This window comes from Chrysemys picta, chromosome 12, assembly GCF_011386835.1.
Source record: "Chrysemys picta bellii isolate R12L10 chromosome 12, ASM1138683v2, whole genome shotgun sequence".
Lineage (NCBI taxonomy): Eukaryota > Metazoa > Chordata > Testudines > Emydidae > Chrysemys > Chrysemys picta.
In genome coordinates this window covers 38,491,873-38,505,361 of record NC_088802.1, presented here as the reverse complement: position 1 = coordinate 38,505,361, position 13,489 = coordinate 38,491,873, and the positions used below count along the sequence as shown (strand labels likewise).

Sequence of the window (13,489 nt, the reverse complement as noted above, 5' to 3'; positions counted from 1 at the left end):
AATGATTAGGACGTGTATGTGTGCATATTTGTTTTTCCTAAAGCTAATTAAGTATTTTAGCAAGAGTTAGTGGCTGCACTCTGAGGCCACCAAATAATTTGTCCTGAGAACCCCTGGTTTAGTGTAATTAGTTCACCTTGAATGGTCTCTTAGATTAATGTGTGTTAAGTGGCCCATTAACACCTTCCCAGCCATAGGATGGAAAGGATGGGGGGGGGGGAGGAAAGGCTGGAGGGTTGTAGTGGGTTATAGATTGTTGTAATAAGCCATAAATTCAGTAGCTCTAGGCAATCCAGGATTTTTAAATGTCTAGCATATGAATTTAAGCACCCAGGGTCATCTTTTGAAGGTGTTGTGCAGATTTTCTTTGAGGATGAAGATTGAGAGGTCAGATAGAGGAATCACTTTGTGGAGGAGAAAAAAAAAACCCAAGTGATAGGGTGTCTTATTTTCTGTGCAAGTTCATTTGAGCACAGTGATTGTCTCGTTTCAGCCACATAGTTGTTCTTGGGGCATTTAGAGCACTGGATGAGGTACACCACTTGTTGGAATAGGAGTGTGTAGGACCCATGGATCTTGAAAGGTGGTTTTTTGGGGGAGGGGGGCATTGATCATCGTAACTGTGGAGGAGATTTGTCTGCAGGTTGTGTGCCTGTTGTTCTGGCAGGGTCTGGTGCTGCTTTGAGTTGGTGTGTCCTGGTCTGTGAGGAGCTTGCTGTTGAGGAGCTTGGAGAAGTTGGGGCGCTGTTTGAAGGCCAGAAGAGGGAGGGGTATTTATTTCAGAATGTGGTCCCCATCGAGTATGGTTTGTAAGTGCTTAATGATACCCATATGGGTTCCACTGTGGGGTGGTAGGTGACAACTGGGACTGTGCAGTCGGGAGGGGATTATTTCCATATTGGAACAGGTTCTCTTGGTATTTGGGTGGCCTGTTCCATGATGTGAGCTTTAGTAGGAACTATCCTTGATCATTAGTATTCTGTGCTAGAAAACTCATCCATTTTCAGAGCACACAGATTTGTAACTTTACAAGTACTGTGCAGAAAAGGGCAGTACCATCTTTCTTTGACAAACCAAACCCATGTATAATAAAAATGTAGATTAAGTGAGAGAACTTTCCTGCAATAAAGTGTTATGAAGCATTGTGAAATAGACTTTATGCTAACAGTTTGCAACAAAAGCATCATTCCACAAGTGTATGATTGTAATGTTTCAAAACAACTCATTGTTAATTAAATTAAACAAAGTGAATAAAGCAAGGAATTTGAACTAGATGAGTAATGTAATGATAAAAATGGGACAGACTCAAAAGAAGAGTAACAAGGGCCAAAAAAAGAACACCTACCTTCCCCCACTTTAAGTACACTACTAACCTTTAGGGTTGTAGCAGGTTTCAAAGACATGCAACTGGTGGGGATTGTGTGTGAATGTGAAAACTTTAATCATTGAGTCCAAAACTACCACAATTCTGAAACAGATAAAAAAGGGAAGCACTTATGTCTTTTCAATCAAGAGCAGGGAAAGGTGACAGAGACAGATACACACAGAACTACTAATGCATAATTATTTCAATTGTACAATGCCTTCAACATACTTTAATTTGATTCTTACACTTTTACCCTCCCAACCAACAGGAACTGCAGTTCCTGCAAAACCACTTTGTCATGGCTGAAGGTTAATTAACAAGACAGAAAGCAGATAGGTGCCAGCTGTTCACAAATTCAAGCAGGGGTTCCTGCTACAGACCTACAGGAACCCCTGTAACACTCTTCTGTACATGAGAAAGCAGAAAGTTTCAGTGGTAAGCTATACACCAATCTACTTGAACTCTGATCCACTCACCCTTTTAAAAGCTTGTCCAAAAGCCCCATTTTAAATAGATTTCTAGTTGCAGACATATGCTTTAAAGAATTTCCTTTCATAAACTGAGAATATCTCAAAAACACCTTTACACATAACAGACAAATAACGCCTTGCACATGATAAATTTTTACTTATACCTACCTATCTCTTCGCAATTTAACTGCTTTGACTTCTGTTGAAAATTCTATTTCAATAACTGTCTTCTTTTTCAGATCATCCCAGATCATCACTAAAATGGTGGAAAAGATCCCATCAGAACAGCAGTAATATCTCATTTCAGATTTCTAAAAAGTTTGACACAATCTCTTCCTAACTGGAAAGCACTTGTATCAGTTTGATAAAGTGACAAGAAGAGCTATTTGTTGGACATTGGTCCTAGTTTTGTATTCAGCCTGGGCTTACTGCAGTGGATGATTGCTTTTCCCCCCTAAATTAAGTAGTAAAGAATTAAGACGGAAGCACAATTGTCGAGGTATTACTATAACATTAATATCTCAAGTGTTTCCAGAGTGCTTTACAAACTATGTACAAACCAACCAACAAAAAACCCTCACCTTACTGATCTCTGAAATGCAACCAACTCTGTAGAGCAGGGGCGGGCAAGCTTTTTGGCCTGAGGGTGGCATCGGATTTCAGAAATTGTATGGAGGGCCAGTTAGGGGAGGCTGTGCCTCCCGAAACAGGCAGGCGTGGCCTGGCCCCCGCCCCCATCCGAACCCCTCTCCCCCATGTCTCGCCCCCAGACAGCGCCCCCGGGACTCCTGCCCCATCCAACCCCCGCTGTTCCCTGACAGCTCCCACCCCCACCCCCGGATCCCTGCCCCATCCATCTGCCCTTCTCTCTGTCCCTTGACTGCCCCCCACCACCCCATCCAACCCCACCTCCTTCCTGACTGCCCCCCCCCCAGGACCCTGACCCCATCCAACCACCCCTTCTCTCCGACTGCCCCCAGAACCCCTGCTCCCATTCAACCCCCCTGTTCCCCACCCTCTGATTCCTAACATTCTGTTTGCTTTTCTTACTGCCACTGAACACTGCGTGGACGTCTTCAGAGAACTATTCACGATGACTCCAAGATCTCTTTCCTGATTAGTTGTAACTAAATTAGCCCCCCATTATATTGTATGTATAGTTGGGGGGGGGGGTTCCCCCCCCCATGTGCATTACTTTATATTTATCCACATTAAATTTCATTTGCCATTTTGTTGCCCAATCACTTAGTTTGGTGAAATCTTTTTGAAGTTCTTCACAGTCTGCTTTGGTCTTAACTATCTTGAGCAGTTTAATATCATCTGCAAACTTTGCCACCTCACTGTTTACCCCTTTCTCCAGATCATTTATGAATAAGTTGAATAGGATTGGTCCTAGGACTGATCCTTGGGGAACACCACTAGTTACCCCTCTCCATTCTGAAAATTTACCATTTATTCCTACCCTTTGTTCCCTGTCTTTTAACCAGTTCTCAATCCATGAAAGGATCTTCGCTCTTATCCCATGACAACTTAATTTACATAAGAACCTTTGGTGAGGGACCTTGTCAAAGGCTTTATGAAAATCTAAGTACACTATGTCCACTGGATCCCTCTTGTCCACATTTGTTGACCCCCTTCAAAGAACTCTAATAGATTAGTAAGACATGATTTCCCTTTACAGAAACCATGTTGACTTTTGCCCAACAATTTATGTTCTTCTATGTGTCTTACAATTTTATTCTTTACTATTGTTTCAACTAATTTGCCCGATACTGACATTAGACTTACCGGTCTGTAATTGCCGGGATTGTCTCTAGAGCCCTTTTTAAATATTGGGGTTACATTGGCTATCTTCCAGTCATTGGGTACAGAAGCTGATTTAAAGGACAGGTTACAAACCATAGTTAATAGTTCTGCAATTTCACATTTGAGTTCTTTCAGAACTCTTGGGTGAATGCCATCTGGTCCCGGTGACTTGTTACTGTTAAGTTTATCAATTAATTCAAAAACCTCCTCTAATGACACTTCAGTCTGTGACAAGTCCTCAGATTTGTCACCTACTAGGACAGCTCATGTTTGGGAATCTTCCTAACATCCTCAGCCATGAAGACTGAAGCAAAGAATTCATTTAGTTTCTCCTCAATGACTTTATCGTCTTTAAGTGTTCCTTTTTTTTAATCTCGATCGTCCAGGGGCCCCACTGGTTGTTTAGCAGGCTTCCTGCTTCTGATGTACTTAAACATTTTGTTATTACCTTTTGAGTTTTTGGCTAGCGGTTATTCAAACTCCTTTTTGGCTTTTCTTATTACATTTTTACACTTAATTTGGCAGTGTTTATGCGCCTTTATATTTACCTCACTAGGATTTGACTTCCACTTTTTAAAAGATGCCTTTTTAGCTCTCACTGCTTCTTTTACATGGTTGTTAAGCTATGGTGGCTCTTTTTAGTTCTTTTACTGTGTTTTTTAATTTAGAGTATACATTTAAGTTGGACCTCTATTATGGTGTCTTTGAAAAGTGTCCCTGCAGCTTGCAGAGATTTCACTCTAGTCACTGTACCTTTTAATTTCTGTTTAACTAACCCCCTCATTTTTGCATAGTTCCCCTTTCTGAAATTTAATGCCACAGTGTTCGGCTGCTGAGGTGTTCTTCCCACCACAGGAATGTTAAATATTATATTGTGGTCACTATTTCCAAGTGGTCCTGTTATAGTTACCTCTTGGACCAGATTCTGCACTCCACTCAGGACTAAAATCGAGAATTGCCTCTCCCCTTGTGGGTTCCTGTACCAGCTGCTCCAAGAAGCAGTCATTTAAAGTATCAAGAAATTTTGTCTCTGCATTTCATCCCGAGGTGACATGTACCCATTCAATATGGGGATAATTGAAATCCCTGACTATTACTGAGTTCTTTATTTTGATAGCCTCTCTAATCTCCCTTAGCATTTCATAGTCACTATCACTGTCCTGGTCAGGTGGTCGATAATAGATTCCTACTGGTATATTCTTATTAGACCATGGAATTAGAATCTCTATGGATAGTATGGAACATGTGGATTCATTTCAGATTTTTATTTCATTTGATTCTACATTTTTCTTTCACACTAAGATGTGGGGACTGGATGCCTTAATTGAAGAGAGAGTCTTTCACTTTCAAGTCAACTGGTTTGAGTAGGTACATCAGTGTTGATGGTTTTTATCAGATTTAAAGACATATGAATGCAAATAGCTGAAGTTGCAGCAATTATGATGAAATACAGGCCACTTCACTGCTACCACATTATGAGCATTCATTGTAACCTGACAGTGTCAAAAAAAAACACACACTAAAATGGCCAGCACCTTATAATTTAGCACTGAGAGCAGGCCAGCTTTACTGACTTGATAACAAGGGCTTAGCAAACAATTGAAAAACCTCCAAAACTAAGTGCCAATTTTTCAGTCTTTGTGCATCTCAGACCAGCAAGTCCTCCAGTTTAGAAAGACTTGGTCACAGAGGAGGAGCTTAATTAATATTTTGTTAGTTTTCGTCAAGTTCTCTAAACATGGCAGGCACAATAATGAATATAACTATGGCTTCCGGGAAAGTTTCCAATATTGTCAAGATTGAAAATGAATTGTAATACCATTACTGCAAGAAATCTGTGAAGATTTCCCCCAGCCCTCTCAGACAGAGGTTTTTAAAAATTGTTAAAACGTATTAGAAAGTTTTAGCCAATATACAAAATCATTGGCCAGGCTTGCAGCTCTGTCAGGGTTCCTTTCTATTTTTGCATGATTGATTTTTATTGGCATGCAGGTCTGAGTGATGGTGAAATTTCACCATCACAAATGCAAGCATTCCAGAGTAGGTTTCTTTAGTGTTTATTTTCAACATCTTAGAAAATGGTGAGCAAGCCATTCACCAAGTAAAATGATTTAGAAAGAGCCACAGATGTTCCAAAGTAAGCATGACAGAAGTAGAGTCTGGGGTCAAATTCACGAGCAGGCACAATTCCCATTGGCTTAAGAGGAAGATACACATTATTCATTGAACTTAAAATACTAAAACAATTTTAGGCAGGTTGCAACTCAAAGGCTACACACAGACTTTCTGGATTCTATAAAAAAAAATTTAGTTTGAGATTTCTTGTTGGACACAAAGATGCCAGAAACATTTATGAAATATGTTCCTTAGTGCTCAACACTGTACCTTTGTTAGGTGGATATTTTGGCTTTTTCCCTCCACCAACTAATGCTAAATAGTTGCACCGAAACAACATTTCAACATGGCCAACGCCTCCTTCTAGAAATTCTGTAAAACAAAAAAAATGAAATTTGTAAATATACTCAGCACTTAATTTCACAGCAGAATTGGTCTAAGATAGCATTGGAACATTTTCTTCTTTACAGAAAGTGTGACATTGTAGAATTTACTATAAAAGTGCAAAATACAGTTGAGGTCAAGTCCATGTTAACAGGCCTTTTACTGTATTGCCACAAGAAAATGCTTCATTATAGGACTAAGGCTATTTCATAAGGTAGATAACTGAGAGATACTCTGTGGAGATCTCCTCCTGTCCCCATCTGCAGGGGCAGCTCTATGTATTTTGCCGCCCCAAGCACGGCAGTCGGGCTGCCTTTGGCAGCATGCCTGCGGGAGGTCCACCGGTCCCGCACTTCGGCATACCCGCCACCGAATTGCCGCAGGACCAGCGGACCTCCTGCAGGAATGCCACCGAAGGCAGCCTGACTGCCACCCTCACGGCGACCAGCAGGCCTCCCCCGCGGCTTGCTGCCCCAGGCATGCACTTGATGCGCTGGTGCCTGGAGCCGCCCCGCCATGTGGATACTAAAGAGAATCAAAAGAAGAGTGATTATTCTTAGCTACAATTAACAGTTTTTTCAGCAGAGACCACCACACAGGACACTTAGATATTCAAAATTGTTTATGATTGCAAAAAAAAGTATGATGTCCCTCCCCCAACCAAATACTGAAGTATACTTTTTAAAATGGAAAACAAGAAGTTACTCATTTATGGTACGTATATATCGATGATCGCATTAAAATTAATTTCTCTTTTACGGTATGTTAACACTTCTTGCAGACAACAGGAAAGAAGAGGCTTTTTAGGAAGGATTTTGAGTGGGGAAAAGTGGCTTAGTAAATATAGATTAGGTAGGCATGCCATGTTTATGGGCAGTATTGAAAAAAGCAGATGAGATGATGAGGCATCAAAGCTAACATCAGATGTGATGGGAGAGATGTAAGAGAAAAGGGCAGAGGCACTTGTTACTATTTTATGCCATTTACTTTTTTGATTTCTTCTCAGTTTATGCAATTAAACTAAACAAAAGTAAAACTTTATTCTAGCCAGTTTCACTTTTTGGTTCTCAAAATTCTATCATCCTTCCATACAGTCTTCAGGGGCAAAATTGAGCGGTTCTTAAATCTCCCTCTGCACAGTGAGCTATATGGTCACCAGTATCTGGTGGAAGAAAGTTCCATAGCTGTAGGGCAGCCACTCAAATTCAATCCCCTCCCCCCACGAGTCTCATTTTCAAAACTATTAATTTTATTGGCTCCCGTCTCTGCAGTTAATACTAACCAGGGCTTTGTACTTAACAGTGCTATAAGCGCCTCAATTCTAGTGAGCTGCAAAACGTTACTTGGCATATGTAAGAAAGTTCTCTTGGGCAGGGCACAGTAGATCAGCATGTTGACCTGGTATTGGACAGGTAGCCAGTACAGCATACAGAACAATGGGGTTGAGGGGGAATGTGCTCAATCTATTTTGCTCTGAAGATGAACCAACACATGCACATCCATCTGGAGCTTCTTCATGGCATTCACTTCCATCCCCAAGTAGCAGTGAACCATCTGGACTAGGAAATAATGAATGCTTTGGTCCAATGGGAAGGAACTTTAAGCTAAAAGCGCCATTTGGGTATCCAAGAGTAGGAGTCCAGAAGGACACTTTAGTCCAGCATCACACTGATGATCAGTGGACAAGTGCCCTAACATTACAGTTTTAGACTGTTAGACAATCTGTACTGGGGGGAATTACCAGCTGCCACCCCAAGAATGGACGGAACGCCGCCCCTTAGCACGTGCTTCCTCCGCTGATGCCTGGAGCTGGCCCTGTTACCAGCATCACTTCTGTCTTGCACAGATTAAGCTTCAACCAGATGCTTTTTAACCAAGTGTCTCTCTGACTCAGATACCAGGAAACCAGAGTGATGGTGCTGTCTGTGTTTAATGTAAAGGAATGACAGCCACTATGCTTGAGGGCAGTGTGAAAACAGTGTTGGATTATATACAATTCAAGTTTACAGACAGATATGGAGGAGCATGCACCACCAACAAGGCCTTCATGACAGGAGGTTTAGAAAAGAGACCTCTCCTTTGGAAGTCTCAGACAAAAGACGAATGAGAAGCAGACACCCAGGTTTCAGAGAAAGAGAGGAAATGGAGTTTAAGAAGATAGAAAGTCATGAATGACAGTGAGCTTTCTGAAGGCAGACTTTGAATTCTAGAAGGAATAGAAAGAGGAGTGGGATCAGAAAGGCTAGGGACGGGACAGATTAAAGAACATAGAGCCTGAGGGATGGGAAGCAAAATAGGTAGGAGTATACTCAGGAGTAAATGGTAGGAGTATACTCAGCACAGATGAGATTAAGATAGATATCACTAGCAGTTAGGAGGAGATACATCCCTCTTAGGACAACTAAAGGATGTGTGGACTGGAACCAGAGACCTCCACGCTACTTTAAGTTACAAGAGAATGCTTAAGAAAGATGACTGGAAAAGCAGTGAGGCTGTTAGGAAACCCTGGAGGCCTCACTGGTGGTCAAACAGGAGGGTATGAGAAGAGAAGGGGTTATATTTGAGGTACAGAAAACACTGCCATTTCTTTCAGAACAGATGCAGTCTGGCTCCCTCCACTGGTTAGAAGAATGGTTTTCGCTAAGTTTCTGTCGAGTTTTATTCTTGAGCAAAAACTGTATATAGGCTTTAACAGAACCACCAAAGCAGTTTTTACATGACAGGATCGGCTGAAAAAGCCCAATACAGATTACAACCTAGTCCTCTAGCCACTTGATGTGGAGTTTTCCCTTATAAAACACACCCCAACCTGTTGTTTAGGCTGTGACCTTAGAGAGCTACCTGAGTTTTTTCATACTTCCAATGTGTTGCTGACCCCCCCCCCTTCTACAAAAACAACAAGGAGTCTGGTGGCACCTTAAAGACTAACAGATTTCACCCACGAAAGCTTATGCCCAAATAAATCTGTTAGTCTTTAAGGTGCCACCAGACTCCTTGTTGTTTTTGTAGATACAAACTAACACGGCTACACCCTGATACTTGACTCCCCTCTAGTGACCAGTCTACAGAGGTTTCAGTCTGATGCTAGTGTCAAGATCACACACCTGAGTCTGTTAGCTCAGGCAATAGAGGATTACCAGAAGTTAAACTGCCAATCTAGAAGTGGCATGAATGAGACTCCTTGTGAAGCCAGTGGAACCCTTCTTGACTGGAAGGAAAGTCATTGGACAAGGGCTCAATGCAGGAAGAAAGTTACCCAGGCAAGAGCCCTGTGGAGAAGACAAGTAGGCTGGACTTTCAAAACAGAGCTAACATAGAAAAATGAGAAAGCATCCCACACCTTGTTTCTCTTTTTCTTTGAGAGGATCTGCATTATAAACTCTGAATCCATTTTCCATTCCACATGCAAAGCATCCTAAAACATAAAATGAAAAATATGCATTAATTATGAAATACAGGCAAAACAGAGTAAGTCAGAGGGCTGGGGGTCACTATTCAAGAGCTTTCATGTCAATGAAATTTATTTCAAGAAGACTGTTGCATATCTTTAGTAGTTCAAAATAGAAAACGTAAGTGGAAACTGTGCAAAGTTGGTTTTTCCTCACTTTGTTTCAAGGTTTGAAGTCCCTGGTGTTCTGTTTAAACAGGTGGTGAAGAAACAATGGAAGGAAAGGAGATATTATATCACATAGGAGGCAGTTTGATCATGAGTCAATGTGGGAGAAGGAAATCACAGTTTTGGTGTATTCTTACTGAAACTTACTCTCCCCAGTAATAGCTAGCACAGAAAACCCCTATATTCACTTCATGTACTAAAAAGGAGTCCTATTTCAAATATCCAGATTCCTAATTAAAACTTTACTACATTGTCTAACATGTTCGTTCCTGAAATAGGTGAGAATAGTTCTTTAGCTACCACGCTCTGAAGTCCTTTTCAGGATAGTGAAAGTTGGAAGTCCATCAGTTCCAATTAACTGTGGGGAACTAGTACCAGAGGGGTCCGTGTTAGTCTGGATCTGTAAAAAGCGACAAAGAGTCTTGTGGCATCTTATAGACTAACAGACGTATTGGGGAACTAGAGGAACTCAAGCAACTGACCTTATAAACTAAAGAATTTATAATATACAGAGATTTTACAGATCTGACCTTTTTTTTTTAAGCTGAAGTCCAGAATTGAGTTATGCAGATCTCTTAGATTGGGGGATGGGGGAGAAAAATGCCTTTTTAATGGATTCCTTCATACTCCCAGTGAGTTCTTCTGCTGTTTTATTCGATTTAAGTTAGTAAATACTAATGGTTCCACTTATCACAAGTAAGTAGTGAGTCATACTACCTGCCAGTATTGGACTAAGGCAGAACACATAGAAGCCATTAACAAGCATTCAGAGGTGGTAATTATTGTGCATGCAGAGATTGTTACAGAAAAAAATTAACTTGATAAAACAAATACACAATTTAAAAGTGAGATAAGGTGGGTGAGAAGAGCTCTGGGTAGCACAAAAGCTGGTCTTTCACCAAGAGAAGCTGGTTCAATAAAAGATATTACTTCATCCACCTGGTCTCTTGTATCCTGGGCCCAATCCAACTACAACACAGCAAACAATAATTTACAAGTGGCATACCAAAATTCATAGAGAACTTTGAGATACAAGGTCACAAAGTAATTGGAACAAGTTTGATTTTATTCCTCTGAAATTTTTTTAAACAACCTTTTATACAAAAATTGAAAACTTGTGTATTAAGTGTCTATCCATAAGGAACATGATTTGCTGATGTTTATTGTCCTGGTAATGTATGTAGCAACATTGTATGTAAAGTTATAAGATTCTACTGTATGATGTTAGTAAGGGCTAGTCTACACTAGAAGTGCTACAGTTCAGCTCTGCTACTGTAATGCGTCTGGTGATGACACTCTATGCCAAGATGAGAGCTCTCTCCTGTTGGCATAATAAAACCACCTCCGCGACAGGTGGTAGCTACATTGGCAGAAGCTCTCCCACTGACAAGCACTGTCCACACCAGCACTTAGGTCAGTTTAACTTATGTCACTCAGGGGGTGGCTTATTCACACCCCGGAACAACATAAATTGTGTGGAGATAGGGCTTGTCTACGCTACAGGTTAAGATATATTCCAAATCTGGGGAAGCAGCCACAAACCAGTTCCTCAGAGACAAAAGGCAAACTGGTGTCAACGAAATCAAATGGACCATCACCTGGTTAAGTGGCCATTCTTTGGCAAGAAAAAGGGTATGAGTGAGAAATTTACATCTTGGCAAAGGAACAGTTGGAGGTTCCCATCCCCACAGACTATGTCTCCTGAAACCCAGCAGGAGAAAATTCTCAAAAGAGGAAAAGGCACAAGAAGGGGAATAGATGCCCCAAAATATTCCTCCCTCTCTCTCTACTCACAGCAGCCACAACACCTGAGGAACAAAGAAAAAGCCTAGGACTGAGGAAGAATCCTGTCTGAAAGGAATTCAGCCGGTAAAACTGCTGAATTATGTGGTGAGAGACTTTTGTTTTGGATTCACTTAGCTTGTTGCATGCATTTTATCTTTTATTTCCTTGTAACCAATGATGACTTTTATACCTGGTTATTTTAATCACTTAAAATCTCTGTAGTTAATAAATTTGTTTTTATCTAAACCAGTGTGGGTGGATGGAAGTGTTTGGGAAACTCCATTTGAATGATACACACGAATCCTGTAATTTCTATTAATAAAATGACAGATTTATATGAGCTTGTGCTGCCCAGGACAGGGCTGGACACTACAAGATGTGCATTTCTGAGGGAAAGTCTGGGACTGGGAATTTGCTGATGTTGCTCTGCAGCATAATTCAAGAGTATCTGGCCATAGCACTCACACAGTATAGCTGGGAGTAATTTACATGCTGGAGTCTGTGTGTGAGCAGACCAGGTAGCAGTGTAAAAGGCATGCCAGGTTGGAGAATTGAGGGGAAACTGCTGTTCAACAGATTGAACCCCACGTAATGTCACAAACATCTACTCCAAAATAATAAAAACAAGGGTCTTGTCAGGCTCTGAGTTATAAACCACAAATTAATATCCACAAAACTATTAATGAAAAACCTTACTTCACACTTTCCTTCATCTTGCCAAACTATTTGCTCAGATCCCTATGTCCAATTGTTCCTGTATGTCAAAATAGCTTAGTTGTTCTGGCAGAGAGAGCCTGGAAATAAGGTTCAGACTGCATATTTTTCTCACTTTTGTAAACCCTTTATACCAAGCAGACATCTTATGGTATCTGTACTTTGTCTATAATGTTTATTATGGATACCTACAATTAATGAAGAGACATATCCCCAAAATGATTATATCTGGTACTCTAGATCAGTGTTCATTAATGACTGCCCCATGGACTGTCACTAGACCCTGAGATCTCCCTGACACAGTTTAGGAAGGCAGCAAGCCAGTCCCTGGGATCATTATGCCGCATAAATATATGCGGTGAAGCATCTGCATGCCACCAAGGATATTCAGAATCTTTTGACTATGGATCATCAACTATATACTGGAATTATTTTTACAGATAATTTTAAGATAGGTATGGCTGATATGGCATTTTAACTAGCTTGCATCAGCAAGTTATAAATTTCAGGAAAAATAATTTGTTGAGGACTGATAGCATCCTGTATTTGTATGCATGGACCTTCCAGGTCAGCAGTCAAGATAGTACTTGGGTATATGGAGAAATCCTTATCCCTCTCTCAGAGGGCTGAAATACTGCCAGAATTTTAAATTAACCCAATAGCCTATTAAGCTGTTTCAGTCTAGGCCAGCGGTAGGCAACCTATGGCACGCGAGCTGATTTTCAGTGGCACTCACTGCCTGGGTCCTGTCCACTGATCCGGGGGGCTCTGCATTTTAATTTAATTTTAAATTAAGCTTCTTAAACATTTTAAAAGCCTTATTTACTTTACATACAACAATAGTTTAGTTATATATTATAGATTTATAGAAAGACCTTCTAAAAACTGGCACGTGAATCCTTACATTAGAGTGAATAAATGAAGACTTGGCACCCCACTTCTGAAAGGTTGCCGAACCCTGGTCTAGGCCAACAAAAAAGTTTGAGGGAAAGGAGATGGACGAAAATGACATTAGAAGTTTGTGCTGAGAACTTTGAATTGTTAAATCACTGGATTTTTTAGGGTATTCATTCTCTTTTCCTCAGTTTTATTGCCATCTTACTTTAAGAGACAGTTTCTTTTCAAATATGATCATCCACCAGCTTGATTAGTTGGAGGGGAGCCATTATACCATGCACAGGATGCAAGTTTGGGAGTGTCCTTAGGATTCCTGCTGACTGAGCTCATGGAAAG

General features: G+C 40.8%; 1 protein-coding gene across 1 annotated transcript in view; it reads right to left on the bottom strand.

Moving 5' to 3' along the window:
* Positions 1-13,489, bottom strand: part of WDR45B (WD repeat domain 45B) — a 29,671-nt gene that overhangs the window by 10,212 nt on the left and 5,970 nt on the right. Inside the window, 4 exon segments of the mRNA XM_065562700.1 lie at positions 1,367-1,468; positions 2,005-2,092; positions 6,028-6,129; positions 9,482-9,556. Coding sequence (XP_065418772.1) covers positions 1,367-1,468; positions 2,005-2,092; positions 6,028-6,129; positions 9,482-9,556 — 367 coding nt within the window.